This window comes from Myxocyprinus asiaticus, chromosome 16, assembly GCF_019703515.2.
Source record: "Myxocyprinus asiaticus isolate MX2 ecotype Aquarium Trade chromosome 16, UBuf_Myxa_2, whole genome shotgun sequence".
In the NCBI taxonomy this organism is placed as follows: Eukaryota; Metazoa; Chordata; class Actinopteri; order Cypriniformes; family Catostomidae; genus Myxocyprinus; species Myxocyprinus asiaticus.
The window spans coordinates 11,032,474-11,051,939 of NC_059359.1; the positions used below are offsets into that span (position 1 = coordinate 11,032,474).

At 37.4% G+C, this 19,466-nt stretch overlaps 1 protein-coding gene across 1 annotated transcript in view; it reads left to right on the top strand.

The window, feature by feature from the left end:
• Positions 1 to 19,466, top strand: part of LOC127453773 (neural-cadherin-like) — a 218,122-nt gene that overhangs the window by 169,819 nt on the left and 28,837 nt on the right. The window contains exons 14-20 of the mRNA XM_051720463.1: positions 3,193 to 3,320; positions 3,782 to 3,968; positions 4,607 to 4,750; positions 11,766 to 12,049; positions 13,645 to 15,262; positions 16,217 to 16,310; positions 18,506 to 18,690. Coding sequence (XP_051576423.1) covers positions 3,193 to 3,320; positions 3,782 to 3,968; positions 4,607 to 4,750; positions 11,766 to 12,049; positions 13,645 to 15,262; positions 16,217 to 16,310; positions 18,506 to 18,690 — 2,640 coding nt within the window. The remainder of the gene's footprint in view (positions 1 to 3,192; positions 3,321 to 3,781; positions 3,969 to 4,606; positions 4,751 to 11,765; positions 12,050 to 13,644; positions 15,263 to 16,216; positions 16,311 to 18,505; positions 18,691 to 19,466) is intronic.

A 19,466-nucleotide genomic window follows, 5' to 3' on the forward strand; every position in this document is an offset into this window, starting at 1 on the left:
CAAAAACATTATGGTATTACCTTGGTACAATGTACAAAACACATGGTGATATCATGGGATAACCAAAAACATTATGTTATTACCTTGGTACAATGTACAAAACACATGGTAATACCATGGTTTAACCAAAAACATTATGGTATTACCATGGTACAATGTACAAAAAACATGTTAATACCATGATTTAACCAAAGACATTATGGTATTACCATGGTACAATGTACAAAACACATGGTGGTACCATGGGATAACCAAAACCATTATGGTATTACCATGGTACAGTGTACAAAAAACATGGTAATACCATCTGATAATCAAAAACATTATGGTATTACCATGGTACACTGTACAAAAAACATGGTAATACTGTGGTACAACCAAAAAACACACAATACAATGTACAAAAAAACATGGAAGTACTATAGTACTTTTGTTGGTGAAAAACAAAGAGAAAGAAAGAAAACAAATATTTGAAAGAAATTTATGACAGAATGATAATAGTCCTTGTTGACACCTTTCACTGGCGCATTACAAATCTGCCTCGACAACCAGTTTCACGTTGCTTCTGTGCCCTCAGAGAGGTAAACACATTTGCGGTAGTTCAGCAATCAGCATTTCATACCAGCATAGTTTCTCAGAAGCACATCAATGTCTGATCTTATTCACTGATTGTGTTTGAGGTGCTGACACTAATGGGTTTTTTTTTACATAACTCATTTAGCCTGCGCTGTGCATTTGTACACAAAAGTGTTCTCTGCTGTCATTGAGTGTATGTGGAAATACAGAGCACTGATGAGTGCATGACAGGTGGGGTGGGGGTGGGGGTGACGATGTGTGCGCAAAAGGACCGGTGAAGAGCTTTGGCACCGAGGCACAACACTTGAGAACACATAAGCATTAATTAAGAGTAAAATGGAGATTGAAACAGAGGGAATGGGAGACAAAAGCCCATGGAGAGCCATTTAGAGGTGCTGTAATCAGTAAAGAGCTGAGAGTCCAGACAATAGACCTGCATTAAGTGAATTCACACATTAAAAATGCACATACTCCACACAAACCTATATAATAGAAGAACTTCTCTTTGAAATCTCAATTGTTCTTCCTAGACAGAGCCAGAGATTTCAAAATGAAATCAAACATTCCTCATCAAATTTTTCAAAGACCAAATTATCTATTCTAAACTATGCTACGGGGTTCCCGTGGGTCCTTAAAAAGTCTTAAAATGTCTTAAATTCAGTTTTCTAAATTTAAGGCCATAAAAGTGCTTAAAAACAAAAGTCTTAATTATCATTTAATGAGGTCATAAATTTAGGGACTGAAAAACAAATGTATTGCAAAGGTTTGTGATTTAATTAAATAAATCAAGTCGTATGTGCTCCACACTTCAAAGTGAAGACACTGAATTGTTGCACATTCTCCAAGCATACAGGGAGCTCATGATACAGTGTTTCCTGCGGTTTCAGAGCAGTTCAAAATCAATAAATTACTGCTTTTCTTTATTTTTTATGACAGTGTTTATTTTACAATGTGTATATAGTAATAAGTTGTAGATGATTGTAAGAGTGCATATTTTATTTAACTTATCTGTTTGTGTGACACACCATACTAATTGTACAAATAGTAATTGTACTTTACTATACTACAAATTACACATAACTCCTCAGATATAAAACAGTAGCCTCTGAGCAAAACAAATTTCTTTCAGCACAGTGAATTACCAACAATAAAAACACACACACACAAAAAAAAAAAAAAAAAAAAAAACAATATATATATATATATATATATATATATATATATATATATATATACAGTACTGTGCAAAAGTCTTAGGCACATAAGATGTTTCACAAAAACATTTGTCTTAAGATGGTTATTTATATCTGCTACTTTAGTGTGTCAGGAAATATACATTTTATACTCCCAAACATTCCTTTTACAAATAGAATAGAATCGAAGAACAGGGAGTCCTGCAACAGACGATTTATCATTTATCACCTTTCTTCCAACACATTATTGTATCAGCAAAATCCAATATCGGTCGATCTCTAATTCATATGTGTTGATATATTTGTACATAAAACAATTTTAATATGATCTGGTATGGACACACCATACTAATTGTATCTGTTCAAGTCTTAAAAAAGGTCTTAAAAAGTCTTAAATTTGATTTTAAAATCTGTGCAGCATCACTGTGCTATCCACATTCATTTTAATTAACTCTTACTGTATGTCGACATTTGTCTCAGTTGTTCATATTTCTATTTCTTCTAAGGAATTTTAAGAGAAACATCTGAGGCAGAGTTAATACTACAAATTACACATAACTCCTCAGATATAAAACAGTAGCCTCTGAGCAAAACAAATTTCTTTCAGCACAGTGAATTACCAACAATAAAAACACACACACACAAAAAAAAAGAAAAAAAAAAATATATATATATATATATATATATATATATATATATATATATATATATATATATATATATATATATATATACAGTGCTGTGCAAAAGTCTTAGGCACATAAGATGTTTCACAAAAACATTTGTCTTAAGATGGTTATTTATATCTGCTACTTTAGTGTGTCAGGAAATATACATTTTATACTCCCAAACATTCCTTTTACAAATAGAATAGAATCGAAGAACAGGGAGTCCTGCAACAGATGGCATAGCCCTCACAGAACCCCCACAGAACATCGGGTCAGTGTGGGATTACACGAAGAGACTAGTAATTGAGACAGCCTAAATAAATAAAAGAACTGTGGTGAATTCTCCAAGAACCTTGGAACATCCTATCTGCCAACAACCAAGAGAAACTGTGTCCAGGTGTAAGTAGGAGAATTGGTGCTGTTTTGAAGGCAAAAGTGTTCACACCAAATATTGATTTATCTATTTTTCATTGATGACATTAATTGATTAATGAAAACTATTTATTTCATTATTTTTCTAAGAAATCCTCACTTTGAAAGTTTTTCACAAGTGCCTAAAACTTTTGCACAGTACTGTATGTATTTATGTGTGTGTGTGTGTGTGTGTGTGTGTGTGTATATATATATGTATATACTGTGTATATAATGTTTTCCTCTAATCTAACATATCAAGTATCCCTTGAAATATTTATTTTATTGATGTTTCATTTGTAACAGTTTGCTCTCTTTTCGCTTCTTTTTACCCTGGTCTTCAGATGTAAATGACAACGTTCCTTTCTTCATGTCATCCACGTATGAGGCAACAGTACCTGAGGGTGCAGAGATTGGCACATCAGTGGCACAGGTCTCAGCTTCTGACCTGGACTCTGGCCTCCATGGCTTGGTGAGACCTTCCTGGTTCCCTCTACTCTAGAACTACCAAAACACTGCCATGACTTAATGTCTGTATTTTGCAAAGAGTCTTAGATAATTCATTGCTTAGGTAAGGACTCTTTTCATAATGATTTTTTAAAGAGCAAGTGCATATGTTGTGTTTTGTCTGCTGGTCCCCACCATATCGGCAAATCTGATGTGCTGATGTCCCCACCAGGCTTACTAAGTAGCTTAACCAGCAGAACCTTCCTAAATCAACCAGCTTCACCAAAGAAAAATTCAAAAATAAGCATTTCGGTCCACCTAAACCAGCACTTAACAAGCATAAACCAGCTTGGACCATCATTTAACTTCATGCTGGACTAAACTGGCCTTTTCAGCAGGGCAAAATCCATAGTCAATGATTTAGTACTGATCTGTACGTATTTCTCAGATTGTTTTTTTTTTTTTTTTTCACTCTTTTCCATGTAGATTAACTACATTATTCTAAAGGATCAAAGTGGTGACTCGCAGTTCTTTAGCATTAACTCCTACACAGGCATCATCCACACTCGGGCTACCTTTGACCGTGAGCAGAAAGGCTCTTACTTGATCGAGGTCCAGTCTCAGGACAGCTCAGAGTCAGCCCGACCCAGCCAGCAGGGCCAACCCAACACAGGTGTGATCCATCAACCTCAAAGTCTTATTAAACACTTGGTCACTCTGTTTCTCCCTCCACCAATCACAGCAGGGCACACTAGCCTCCAGGATGATCTCCATTCATTAAGACTACAATGATTCATTCCAAATGAAGAACTAATGCCATCCCAGGGATTTGAGTGTAATATAGGCTACACATTATTTAATAAGGCATTTGTAATATTAAACAGCCGTTAGGATGTTAATCACAGTTTTGTATTAATAATTTCTTGTATAGTGCTCACAGATAATTTCTCCACAACATGTTCTATGACGCCTGTATTTTAAAGTACATGTAAATATTTTAAAGGTGATGTCTGTAGTCTTTTGGACATTAAAATACTCTCTGGTATCCCAACTTAATATGTAGAGGCAACTATAAGCTATTTTGGAGCTACCAAAACATTGTTCTGTTGGAACAGCCCAACAAAGCAACATTAGCTTAACCAATGTTGGGTCTGAGACTGTAAAACTGATTATAATGTGTATTATAAAGCCATTATGAATGTATTTTAATGCATTATATATAGGCTTAAAGAAAGTGTTACCAATTTGTCTTGAGAGACTGAATGTATTAAACGTGATTTCGGAAGTAATACACACCTTTTTGTCCCACAGATACAGCCTACGTGAGGGTTTTTGTCACTGATGTGAATGACAATGCTCCAGCCTTCTCTCAGTCTGTGTACGAGATCAGTGTGGAGGAAGACAAGGAAGTGGGCTATGTGGTCATTACCGTTACAGCTAACGATGAAGACGAGGGTAATTTTTGCATTGCATGCAGTCATAATAAAATATTTTATCTAGGTGGCCCTGTCACTAGTCTTTGTTTTTTTGTTTTTCGTTGTTTTTTATTTGTTTGTTTGAGTACAGAAAATTTCTGACAGCCTACTGATATTTTTGACAGAGACGGAGGAGGGGGGGTTGAAATCGCAAAATAAATCTAGGTGGAAAATACACTCATTTTTGTGCCGGGCTTGTTAGCAAATCTCTGTGGTGGATGTGGGAGTAACATTTTCAATCCACTATTTGATGTTTGTCTCTTTGATTGTTTCTTCTTTGTTATCTTCAAGGAAATTATTAAATAAATAGCAGGCCCACTCTAATGACGGAGGTAAACCCTTGATTGAAAGAATCTGCAAAATATTTACATGAGATGCATGACATCTGAGCGCGCAAACAATAACGATTGAGATTTTTAAATGGAACGGAATAGGCAGACCTGCTTTTTTGAACAATACAGTGAAACGATGAAAGTAGAGTGTAATAGTAGATTTTTGACAACTCTCAGAGGCATTAAAGATGGCGTGCCTAGTTATTTACGGAGAAAGAAAATAGCATGCTTTAAACAAGCTGAATACATTTTAACCTATTGTCTGTCAGTCTAACTAAAAAACAGCTTCAAAATAATTTCATCTGCTAATAAAAAAGGTCCCATGAAAATGAAAATTATTTGATCATTTACTCACCCTTATGCCGTTCTAAATCTGTATAATATGTATAGACTTTGAAAATGGCACAAAATGCACCTTAAAAGATCCATACATTTTGTACATACCTAAGACTTGTGCACTATACCATAGAGAGTAGGACTACATGCAGTGTTGGTGTCCTTAGCGCAGATGTCCAAACATGCCGATGATCAACATTAGAGGAAGTTAATCCATAAAACCTGACACAATCCCATTATGCTACAGACCTGCTGATTGGCATATTTTCCTCAATGATTTTAGCTCTGTCATCTCCTGATGTAATGTGTCTAAAAAAGTCTCTTCCTCATTCTGAGTGAATCTGATGAAGCTAGTACATGTCCGGGTCATGTCACCCCAAAATCAATGAGAATTAGTAGTGAATTCTCATTGATTTTAGGTTGGAATGAGCAATGGGGTTGAAATGTGCTTAATTGTAATGAAAATAGTTTCACAATGAAAAATAAGTGTACTTCTTTCAAGGTTTTTCTTCTGTCCCAGTTTAATGTGCAGAGACATCTATAAGTAAGCCAACTGTAGGTTGATTTCCTCATAAAATGTAAAAAGTCAAAACATTGGGGGCCTGGGTAGCTCAGCGAGTATTGACACTGACTACATGACATGACTCCATCCAGGTCTCCTAAGCAACCAAATTGGCCCGGTTGCTAGGGAGGGTAGAGTCACATGGGGTAACCTCCTCGTGGTCATGATTAGTGGTTCACACTCTCAATCGGACGCGTGGAAATTTGTGCGTGGATCACGGAGAGTAGCATGAGCCTCCACATGCTGGGAGTCTCCATGGTGTCATACACAACGAGCCACGTGATAAGATGCACGGATTGACTGTCTCAGAAGCGGAGGCAACTGAGACTTGTCCTCCGCCACCCGGATTGAGATGAGTAACCGCGCCACCACGATGACCTACTAAGTAGTGAGAATTGGGCATTCAAAATTGGGGAGAAAAGGGGATACATTTTTTTTTTTTAAGTCAAAACATTGCTCTGTTTTTTTGAGCATTCTGTCAATCCGATTGTCAATTGGCTCAACAAATGGCATAAGTTTGGGGCAGGACTATCTGTTTGCTGATCAATGGCAGACAGAGGGAGTGTTTGGGAAAGTTATACGTAACCTTTATTGATACTAAAACCAGGTTTAATTTTCTTTATGTAATTTTTTTTTTTCTTATTTTTTCCTTTTAATTTGGAGTCGAATATGATCCGGACATGTTTTTGTAGATTCACCCTAGACTTTTTAGTTACTCCCTGTGCTTTGCTTGGTTATGTTGTGTGTTTGTAGATGTTGGTTGCAAAGTATGCTGCACCCCTCAAGGGCAAGCTGGAACTGCAGGAAGTTCATGTTTATTTCAGCAGCACACAGATTTTACAATGGTGTAACTATAGCCATTACACCATCTTACAAAAGGCGGCCTGTATTTTCTGTCCCTGTAATGCAAGTTGCCAGTATTAGCATATGTACAAACATTGCTGACAGCGTACTTCACCTTAATGTTATGCATTGTTTGACCTCTCGAATGAAACTTGGCTGTTTAGTAAATGTCTTTAAAGAGCTGCATATCCTTCAGACAAACTCAACACTGCTTAAAAACATCATCTTAGCAGCTGAAACCAAGTGAATGCATGAGCATCTACAGAATGATTTAGCCTATGAAAATCTCTGTGGTCAGTTAAATTTGCATTATTCAGTTTACTGAGTGACTCCTACAAGTTGATTTTGGAACATTCAGGCCATTACATCTGGGCTCAACAATAGGGATGGCCCGCTGTCCCGGGGCAGTGTGAGAAAGTTTGGGGCCAGTTGACGGAACTGTCACTTAGCCTATCAGACCAGTGCTGTGTTGTAACAACATCTTACATATGATAATCTTGTACATAAGTTGTTATGCCTTGCAAACTTAAATATTTGGATTTCTGTGGTGAATTGAACATTGTTGTTATTAATTCTGCTGATTTAAACATGTCACCAAGGTAGAGGTTTCATCAGAAAGCATCAGTAAGAATGGATTGGATTAATCAGTTATGCCATTATTTTCTAGCAAAAGTGTGTTTATAAAATATAGTTGTCTTAGAGTTGTGATATTCTAGCTATTATTACAAATTGAAAACTTTTTTTTTTTTTTTTTTTTTAAGAAAACTTCCATAGTTCATCCAAAAACTAAAGATTTTGTCATCAAGAGATGTTAGGCAGAATCTTAGCCGGAAAAAAATTTCTACTGTCGAGCCCTGAACATGTTTTCTTTGACAGCCATAGAGATGCTCCTATTAGATTAGGAGCAAATCTGAGCCTGACAGCCTTGGACAAATCACCTATCCATCCAATGTAGCAGGCCTGTCTGTCTGCCCACCCCCTCATTTCTCGTCCTCTGCCTCTTGAATATTCCAGCCTGTTACCTCCACACGTCTTAGTGACAAGATTCCTCCTCCTGATCTCACTATGATTCCATCAGGGCATGGCGACTCCGGCTCATCTGTCAAAATAAACAAACAGGCTCTCGTGCAATGGCTCTCGCGGCAACATTGCTTCACCTGTTACATATGCATGACAAATTATGCATGGCGTGGAGCCGTGTCAACAAGCAGGCTGGAGTGAAGGAGACAGGGCGAGTGAGATGGAGATGCGCAGGTATCTGATAGTTCATTAATAATGAGACGACATCGCTGGCATTGAGGAGAGAAGAGTGCCATGACCTGCCACAGCTGGATGGACAGTCCATAGCCGGGCGACAGCTAGCATCTCACTACTGTCATGAAGGAGAATGCAAATCAGAACTTGATGTCCCTCCATCCCAACCACCCCCCCCCCGCAGCTTTGGAACAGACAATGAAATCACTGTTAAAATGCAATATTTCATATTACGCTGGGGATGAAAATGGGGAATAGGAATAATTAGAAGCTGATTTGCAGGAGAAGAGGAATGTTATGGTCCTGTTAAGTGTTTCCTAAAGCCGATTAGCAGTGCCCTCTTTGAACTGTTCATTAAACTCCAGACTGATTTCAAAGAGGAATATGTAAAACATGCAGAACATTCTTCAATGGTCGAAAAAGCTGTCATTAATCAGCTGTCATTAATCACCAGTGACCAGTCTACACTCTCAGAAGAAAAGGTTCCATATAGAACCTTTAAGGGTTCTATCGCTCGCTTTATATTTGGAACCCCTAAAGGGTTCTATATAGAACCCTTTTTAAGGGTTCTGTCAAAAGAACCCTAAACGGTTCTTTGAGCCAGGTGGAAAGGTTCTATATAGAACATGCAACCGTAACATTTGGTTTTTGTTTAGTTTTTAATTGTATTTTTTGTTTTATTACTAGGAGAACGTTTAATGCATATGCAAATTGAATAATTCATATACTATATCACTAAGAAAGTGAAATAACCATATAAAAGACATTTAAGTATTATAAAGTGAAGAATTTTTAACAGTTTGTATTTACAACAACACAAGCAATAATTAACACAATTCATAAAGCAATAGTTATGAGAATTGACTTAATAAATCCACAGGTTTGTAATAATAAGCTAAAAGTTAATTAGTAGTAATATTATTTATATAAAAAGCATAAACATTAAATCATTTAACATTAACTATAAGTTAACATTATAACCATAAATAAGATTAATAAACAAGTAAAAATAAATAAAAATAAATGACCAATGAAAAGCTGTTAAACAATTTTAGCAATGGGGCAGACGCAGAATCATTTTGTTGCCACTGGTCTGACAAACTGAGTGAGGTCTTTTGGATACAACAAATTAAACAAAAGTTCACTTCACTTCAGCCATCTCCATGTCATCAGTTTGATGCCGACTCTCTGCGGGGTCTTTTTTTTTTTTCTCTCCCCTTTTTCTCCCCAATTTAGAATGCCAAATGCACTCTAAGTCCTTGTGGTGGCATAGTGACTCACCTCAATCCAGGTGGCGGAGGACGAATCTCAGTTACCTCCATGTCTGAGACTGTCAGTCCGCGCATCTTATCACGTGGCTTGTTGAGCGCGTTACCGCGGAGACATAGCGCTTGTGGAGGCTAAAATCCTTGATGTAATGCAAAATAATGAGAAAATATTTTTTTGAAAAAAGTTTTGAAGTTAAATGTCCGCTTTGACTTCCATTTCTCAAGACTCTGATGATGTTGATGGTCAGAACTTCAGAAGTGCTCTGAGTTAGATGAAGGTCTTTGCTAAAAACACATGTTAAATTATTATGCCATTTTCAATAACAAAATACATAATTATAATATTTTTTACATGAAAATAAATTTACAAACAACAAATACTCACAAGCTGATAAACTGAAACATTTCCATCACTTCCTCTCTTTTTCTTTGGACATTTGACATATTCACATTCTTGAATAGAGCTTGATTAATCTCTTTATATCAGTGCAGTTGGCTTAAGTCAATGCTGTGATGTGCTCCTGGAAACTTGTTTTGTTTTTTCCCATGTTTTCTAGATGCAAAGAAAATTAAATTATAACATAACCTGGTATCAGGACTACTAGTCAGTCTAGAAACTGTTTTGTCGACATTTATTTTTTGTGCTTGCTGAAATAAACATTTAAGTCATAAATGACAATGAGTTAGGTCCAAATAAATAAAATAACATAAAATTAATCAACAAATTAATGTATATTTATTACTTACAAGGGTAATGTCGCCCTCAAGCAAGGGCTCTATATAGAACCCCAAATAACCTTTTTTTCTAAGAGTATATAGATCAGCACTTTTCAACTGGTGGGTCACAGCCTCTCAGGTCTGTTCTGATAGTGTTGCAGACAGCTGCAAAAAAGGCAAGGTCACTATGGTATTTTGGAAAATTAATCTGTCATTTGGTAGTAGCTGGCCAAATTACATTGATAGACAAGTTGCATGGCGTGCCCTCATTCTCGAAATCCATGAATAAAATTACTCCAGGGAAAATAAAATAAAACCCAAACTACATTAAATACAGGTTCACTTGCAACAAGGATAACCATGGTTTGTGCCGAAACATTGTGTTAGGTCCAGTGAATTGTTGCCTGAAGAGATAAACATTATTTAATTAATACTGCTATTATATTAATATTATCAATATAAATAATTTCAGTATTTGATTTAAAGGATATTGTTGTTTACTTTTGTACGATAAACAATTTTGATATTGTGTTGGATCACCACTTGATGTCCATGTAAAATCTGGGTCCTGAAGCAAAACCAGCTGAGAACCAGTTGCTATAGATCCCAGTAGTTTAAGCTGGTTGGCTTTTGGTGGTGCTCTGGGGAGGAGTGGGAGCCATATGGCTCGGCTGGTCTTTAAGGAAGCCACTTCTGGCAAAATCACTGAAGCTCCCTACAGCAAGTGTCACAGCACATCGCACTTCACATCCATGATGGCCGTAGCCCGGTTCTAATGAAATCTTCACACATCATGCCCAGATGGTGTTTGTCTCATAAAATCTGATCCAGCCTGGTAAACAGAGCTGGAATGAAACTGGAGCCATTACTTCAGCAGTGTACTATGGTTGAACACATCCAGGAAGGGGACAAGCTGGTGGAGTTACAGAGGTGGAAAAGATAAAATGTGGTGCTTGTTTTCTAGGATAATTTTTCAACCAGCGTTCTATGTCCTTAAAGGTGAAGTGTGCATTTTCTGTTGCGCAAGCTATAATATATGGAAACAGTAAAAATTAATGAAAGCTTCCAAACTGAGTTTATCACAGGTAGTCTCATCCCAAATTAACGCCATTGGTTGAGCCAGAAGTTGACATGTTGACCCGCTTGTTAACACTCTTCGGGGAAGTCAACCTATAAATGGCTTGCCTATAGTTGTCTCTGTACATTAAACTGGACTAGGAGAAAGTATTTTGATATTATCATCTTTAATTGTACATTCTCACAGGAGAATACTGTTAGGTCATACAATATACACCGAAGGTAAGATGACAAGGCTAGTGTTTTCAAATTAAATGTGTATTTAGATTTCATATTGGACCAAAGGTTGTTTAGTCTTTGGTGTATCATTTCTATATTTAAGTTCAGTGCCACCACTTTGGAGAGGATTAAATGGGATTTGTTTAATAACGTATTGATGAGTAGATGTATTGACTACAGCATATGATACGAAATTAGATGTACAAAACAGTCTGTGTGTGATATTTTTTTGGTGTATGTACTGTGCCTGTGTGCATTTGAGCTTTCTTGGCCTTTATGTAATCCTCATGAAATGAGCACAGATTAATGCTGACATTCTCTTTTTATCCAGCTCAGCCAAGCTTAACACTTCCTTGAACACTAACACTTCCCAAACCCCCCAAACAGGTGCCAACGCCAAACTGCGCTACCAGATTACAGCGGGAAACACCATGGGCGCGTTCGATGTGGAACCAGTGGTTGGTACAATCTTCATTGCCCAGCGGTTGGACTACGAGCTGGTGCAGCGCTATGAGTTACGGCTGGTCGCGTCAGATGGAAAGTGGGAAAATCAGACAATGATTGTCATTAATATCATCAATCAGAATGATGAGGCACCTATTTTCACACAAACAGAGTACCATGCCAGCGTTGCAGAGGAACTTATGGAGCTTCCTGTCTTTGTACTAGAGGTAAGGGGTTAAAACACTCAAGCAGACAAATACAGTGTCTTCAAAAAGTATTTGGACAGTTATGCCACACTTAAAAATTATTGAGTGTCTGTGCATTGCATTACAAAATCAAAACAATTTTACATTTAAATAAGTAAAAAAAAAGTAAAACATTACAAAAAAAGAAGTTAGGTTTTAAATGATAAATGAAAAAAATGCTTTTCAAAATTAAGAAAAATATTTGGACAATTTCTGATTGTCAAATTTTAGAGGAATATGTTTAAAGTTAATGTGAGGTGACGCTGCTGGACACCTGCGTGAACTTCAGAAGAACTGACTTCATACATCCACTAAAAATGGCCATGGTTAAAAGTCATTTAAAAAAATGGCCTTGAAAGTAAGTTCTATATATTTTTTTTTTTTTTTTTTTTTTGCAGATGCTGCTTGGTTTGATGTTGTTTTATAATGCAATGACATTCATTCTTTTTATAAGTGTGACTTGAGCACTTTAAAGTGCACAAATACTTTTTGGGGCCTCTGAATAGAATGTACTGCATACCAGGCACATGCCGTGGGCTTTGAGACTGGGCAAGCATCAAAGATTTTTAAAACACATTATTAAACGCTGTGCCCAAAACACATTATAAGGGTGAGTGTAATGTCACGGAAATGAGGTAAATTGTTGCCTTAGAACCCACCAGTCAATAGAAACAATCGTCACAGTGGTGAACTTTATGACCAAATTGTTTAAAAGTAATACTGTTCATATCACACAAATTAAAGATTGTCATATTGAGCAGAGCATGTTTATGTCCATTAAATCATACAATGAACCATAGTGCCAGAAGAGCTTGTTTTTACATACAACAAAAAGAAAAAGAAAAGATTGCCAGTTTCTAGTTTCAACATCATAGGCCTCACACGTCACTCTTCCCACAGTTCAGAACACTGGAAAGGACAGCAGCAATTAACTAATCTAACCACAAAAGACAACAATCTTAACCTGAATGTAACGTAGACAAGGCAGTCTACATTCCTTAATATATTTTTTTAAACAGACACTGCGCTCTAACGTTAGAACTATAAAACAGATAGAGCATAACTCAAGAAGAGCATGATTTCCAGATCAATAATTCATAGCCTATGACCTAGTATCAATAACACTGATTTTTAATAAATACATTAACTCCTTTACTTGAACACAAAATCCATGCATCTCTCCTTGCGAATGAACATCTACCTCACTTTGCTGTAAAAGTCACCCACTTGTTGAAGTTTCGATTGCCTCTCTTTCTTGATTTTAATTTAAATGTATCCACATTGGTCTTCGATGCTTACACTGCAGATATCAATTTTAGCACTTAAAAACACATTAGTAATGTGAACTTGAACGTGTTGACACAAAGCTAGAATCTAGCCTATCAGATAGCATGACTGAAGGAAGGAGCTTCTGATTGGCTTACTCATTTTGGTAAGCATGCTTACCTTGGCCATTTGTAGTAGCGGGCATGATTCAATTTGAATGAACGTACAGTGTTGAATGAAAGGGCAGTAAACAATGGAATCAGAGAAAGCATAACATAATGTGTTTTCTTCCCCATCTGCTGTTCTCTCAGGTCTCTGCCACAGATCCAGATCAGGAGGCGGACCAGAGTGCAGTGCGGTATTCTCTACATGGGCAGGGTGCTGGCAGTGAATTTACCATAGACGAGTTTAACGGTAGGATCTACGTCCAACGGCGTTTAGATCGCGAGGTTCGTTCGGCCTGGCAGTTCCTTGTTCTGGCCACCGATGAGAATGGGGCTGGTCTTACAGGTTTTGCAGATGTTCTAGTCGATGTGCAGGATATCAATGACAATGCACCTGTCTTCCTGTGTGCCACGGATAACTGCTTTCTGGGTCACGTACCTGAAAACTCCCCGGCAGAAACTTCCATAATGGAGATGCGGGCCACTGATGTAGACGATCCAAAAGCTGGCAAGAATGCTATCCTGACCTACAAAATTGTGCAGAATGTGCGCAATGAGATCAATCTTAATCTCTTCTCCATCAATCCAGCAACTGGCACCATCTATACCGTTCTGCGTTCTTTGGACAGGGAAGTGGTGGACAGATATCTTGTTGTGGTGGAAGCTCGGGATGGAGGAGGACTCTCCGGGACAGGAACAGCCACGATCATGGTTTCCGATGTAAATGATCACCCTCCAGTTTTTACCCAAAGGGTCTACATGACCTCTATGCCAGAGAACTTGGACATCAACAGTGAGGTAGTGGTAGTGGCTGCCACAGATGGAGATGAGGGTGAAAATTCAGTCATGACCTTCAGCATTATTGGCGGAGACGAAGACCGCAAGTTCTTTGTCGAGACGGACAAGGTGAACCGGCGTGGTGTGGTGAGGCTGAAGAAGAAGATTGACTTTGAGAAGCCACATGAGCGAACTTTCAACCTGACTGTCAAAGTAGAAGACGCTGACTTCTTTAGCCTGGCTTACTGCATCATCCATGTTGAAGACTCCAATGACCAAGCGCCAGTCTTCTTCCCACAGTTCTACGAAGCTGGTTCCATGTTCGAAGATGTTCCAGTCGGCACTATTGTGGCTCAGGTGACAGCCGTGGATCTGGACTCAGGTCAAAATGGGAGGTTCACATATAGTATTGCCCCAGAATCTGACCCCTTTCAGCAATTTTTGGTTGACAAGAATGGTTGGGTTGTAGTGGCTCACTCTCTGGACAGGGAAAAGATGTCCCAGCATAGGCTCACGATCTTGGCCACAGACATGGGCAGCCCTGCACTTACCGGTTCTGCCATTGTTCTAGTGACCGTACAAGATGTCAACGACAACGGACCAGAGTTTGAGGCTCCATATCGGCCCATTGTATGGGAGAACACCATTGCTCCACAAGTCGTTCACATGAATGACACTTCGGTTCTGCTACATGCAATTGATAGAGACACATCATCCAACGGAGGGCCTTTTTCCATCCGCCTACTGATGTTGACTTCTGATGTTACCAACTTCAACTTGACTGACCTGCGAAATGGCAGTGCCATGATAACCACCCTCCGCACCTTTGACCGGGAACAGCAGAAGCAGTACCTTCTCCCCATCCTGATGATTGACAGTGGCTCTCCGTCAATGAGCTCAACCAGTACACTTACTGTCATTATCGGAGACAAGAATGACCATCCCCATGCACCTGGACACAGCGAGTTCATAGTGTACAACTTACAGGGTATGTTCCAAAAATATGTTGTTATTCAGCTGTGCTACCCCTTGCAAAAAGTACAATTGCGGGATCATGATACAGTGGTTTTATCAAATGGTGATACTATGGTATTTTGATGGATGGTACTGAATGTTTACCATATTCATGTGCCATGATATATACATGGAACTCCAGTGTACTTCAAATAAAATATATTATGGTACTCCCATGGTGTTTCTGACATATACCACGGTAGTACCATGGGATTCTTGGAAGTACCTTGGAGTACCATGTGAAAAATACCATTGTACTTTGATATACCATGGTACTAACATGGTACATCGAAGTACAATGGTATGACCATCTGAAACCATCACTGAACCACAGTACCACCGTAGTACTTTTTTATAATACTAACATACATGTTGGTTTCATTGTACAATGTCCAAAACCAAAACATGGTCGTATCATGTTAGTTACTTATGGTCATGTTCTCCCCTGAGATTGTCTATTTATTGTTTAAATCCATCTGTTAGCTTAATACATTGCATATTAAGAAATAAATGTAGTATTACTTGATACATTTTTAGCATTTCCTTTTTCACTGTTGGAAATGCATTAACCCTCTATTAAGAATTCGTCATGTAGCTCAAACATTTAGCAAGGAGCTAATAGTTTACTTAAATCCCAGGTTTAAGAACCACATAAACAGGAGCCATTTTAAAAGATGTTGATTTCATGACTAACAGGATTACAGCATTCCATTTTGCCTTTTGGAGAAATGGCAATGTTGCATGCTAATAGCATCATATCCCCCCACTTTGCTGTTTAAGTGTGTCCATACATGCCAATAAGATGCTCTGCTTTTTGCTTATCTCTTTAAAGATATTTCTCTCCCACCCACCCACACACGTCGCCCCAGGTATTGCACAGCCTGGATGGAGGTAGCTTTTCTTTAACCTCATTATGTATTTTCCCTAGGTACACTCCCCACCACGGTACTTGGACAGGTTCAATCCCCTGACCTTGATGATTGGAGTGAAAAGGTGTACAAGTTCGAAGGCAAATCCCCCAGGTGCTTTGATCTTCTATTGAAGTTTGATTCAAACTCAACTGTGTCAACTGACACTTACATGACAAGAAAAAAAGAACAAAAGTAAGGCAAAGATAAAGAATGAGAGCATGTGCTGGAGAGCTGCATATTAGCTTACCGACATCTCGCCTGTCACTTGCTTTTTAATACTTCATCAAAAATTGGATTCAAAATTCACTCTGAAGTAAGACAAAGATTCTCTCCTAATATCTGATAAGAAAAAAATATTTTGGCTAGAAGCTCTCTTTAATCAGCTCCATGTAAGTGATGATCTTTGTCAAAACAAGGCTCTGTGACTTGTGCCAGAGATTGCACTTTTAAGAAGAGTGATAACACATACTCCAACTACGAATGCCAAATTAATCAGTTTAGTCTTAAGTTCACTCACAGTCCATTTGATGTTCCATTCAAACCTGTGCCCGGGAACGTGTTGTTGAGGATTTGCCCTCATTCATTTTAATAATTAACACATTAATACATTAGCAGTTTAGTGCTAGCTAGTGTGACACATCTCTTGGCATTGAGAACATTGCTTCAATCCAAGCAGTTTTTCATTTGCTTACTTGACAGTTAAGAACCTAATTTGGCACCAGAGCTGAAGGTCACCATCAAAGTAGAACTCAATTCCTGTTATGTGAACATGATTTAATTTAATTTCAGCGATGGCTAATTTGAGTTTAGTGACCTTGGTGCATCATTTCTGAAATTATTTACATGACCAACCATGCATCAGTACAAAAGGCATATTATAAGAGCCATAAACAAGTGCTAAATTAACTGAGGTTTTCAGTTTGTGTGCATCATCCCCCTAGTGAAAAAGTGTGTTCATGCATAGACTACTTGCTTTTCACACTTGAAAGTGCTAACACAGGCTTTTTAAACCCTGGATTAATGTAATCTTGTTCCATGTTTCAAAGTGTTCATATGTTACCATAGGTTACACTGCAAAAAATCATTTTCAATTAAGATTCCATTAATTTAAGTTTATAAAGTTAGATTTGATTTAAGAGAATATATCTTGATTTAAATAAAATTGTCTTACCCCATTAGCAAATACAGTATTAAAATAAGGAAATGTAGTGAGGTTTATGCCTAAAAGAAACTTAAGATACATTTTCCATTAGGGAAACCTAGAGAAAGTGTATGCATACAAAGAAAGAGTGTGAGAAGGAGAGAGATTGGTGTTGCCCAGCTGTTCCTGGAATCTCTCTTATCCAGAGCAGCAGAAGTGTCCCTGTCATACTCATCACATGAGACAGAGACAGGAGTTGACATAAGTGCTTTCACTGATATACACACTGCCATTAATAATACAGCATGAGGCATTTTACAGCATACGTTCCGTGCACAGAACCACTGCCCTTTCATGTGTAATGATCTAGGAATTAACCTCGGAATGAATATTGCACAGTTACTGTACAGTCATTTTCCCTCAGCTGTGTCTTAGTATAATAGAAATAACAGAATAAAATTAAATGTAAAAAAATTCTGTCTTCATTTTCTCACCCTCACATTGTTTCAAACATGTATGGCTCATGGAACGCAAAAAGAGATCTTGGCAATCTTCGCACTTCTCTTTTCCATGCATTGAAAGTGAATGGGGACAGACAATGTGGAGATCCATAAATGACAAAAAGGACCATAAGTATTCCATACAACATGTGTACTATATCCCAAGTCTTCTAAAGACTTGTGTCTTAAGATATATGTGAGAAAACAGACTACATTTTTCCAAGACACAAGAACCCATGCAGTCTGGCATCATTGACATCAAACCAAATAGAAGCCAAGATTTCAGTAAATAAAAACTTAAATTTAGGTCTTCAGAAGACTATAGTGCTCAAGTCATATAAACTACTTTTATGATATTTCTATTGTGTGTGTTTTTTTTTTTGTTTTTTTTTTTTGTTTTTTAGCTCAACACCATTCACCTCCATTCACTTTATTTACATTAAAAACAGCAGCTTGAACATTCTGCAAATTATCTCCTTTTGAGTTCTACAAAAGAAAAACAATAATATAAAGTGATATGAGCATGAGTAAATGATCCCATAATTTACATTTTTGGGGATAAATTATCTCTTTAAATGTGGTAAATAGAGATGACCATCATGATTATTATTTTAATTTTTTCTTGTCCTTTTGCCCCCTTTCCCACTGCAAATGAACCCACACAGACAGTTCAGCCTTAACCAGAACACTGGTCAGCTAAGCATTAGAGAAGGGACGCAGGCTGGATTCTATAGTCTGCAAGTGAGGGTGGCAGATAAGAGCTGGCCTGACGTCATCTCCACGGCTGAGGTCACAGTGATGGAGCTGGAGGAACAGGCACTAAGGAACGCTGGGTCTATCAGACTGGCCAGTGAGTGACTCTCCCTTTAAAAAAAATAAAAATAAAAAAAATAAAAAATAAATTCCCACTGTATATAGTAAGGCTAATATTTTGTCATTTATATATCTATTCATTCTTAAAACACACATTATATGCATCAGTGTTGTTTAAATGAGTCACAATGACAAATTGAAGTTTTCTTGATGATGTTTGAAATATTGTTTGATGTACTATTTAAACCTAGTGTAAATTTCACAACTGAAAACTTCCTCTCCTGTCGAAAACGACCACAGAGGGTGTCAAATGGTAATGCAAAACTAAATTATAACAGTTTTTTGTGCAAGAAACCTTGTTTAATTTTATTAGTGGACCTCAGGGACAAAAAAAAAAGAAAAAGAAAAAGATAAAAACCATGTACACTACCGGTCAAAAGTTTTGAAACACTTGACTGAAATGTTTCTCATGATCTTAAAAATCTTTTGATCTGAAGGTGTATGCTTAAATGTTTGAAATTAGTTTTGTCGACAAAATTATAATTGTGTCACCATATTAATTTATTTCATTATAAAACTAAAATGTCATTTAAAGAAAAAAAGTTTTTGAAATTGATGACTTGGACCAAATAATAAATAAAAGCAGCCAATAAGTGCCCAACATAGATGAGAACTCCTTCAATACTGTTTAAAAAGCATCCCAGGGTGATACCTCAAGAAGTTGGTTGAGAAAATGTCAAGAGATTTCTGCAAATTCTAGGCAAATGGTGACTACTTTGAAGATGCTAAAATATAACACAGTTTTGTTTTTTG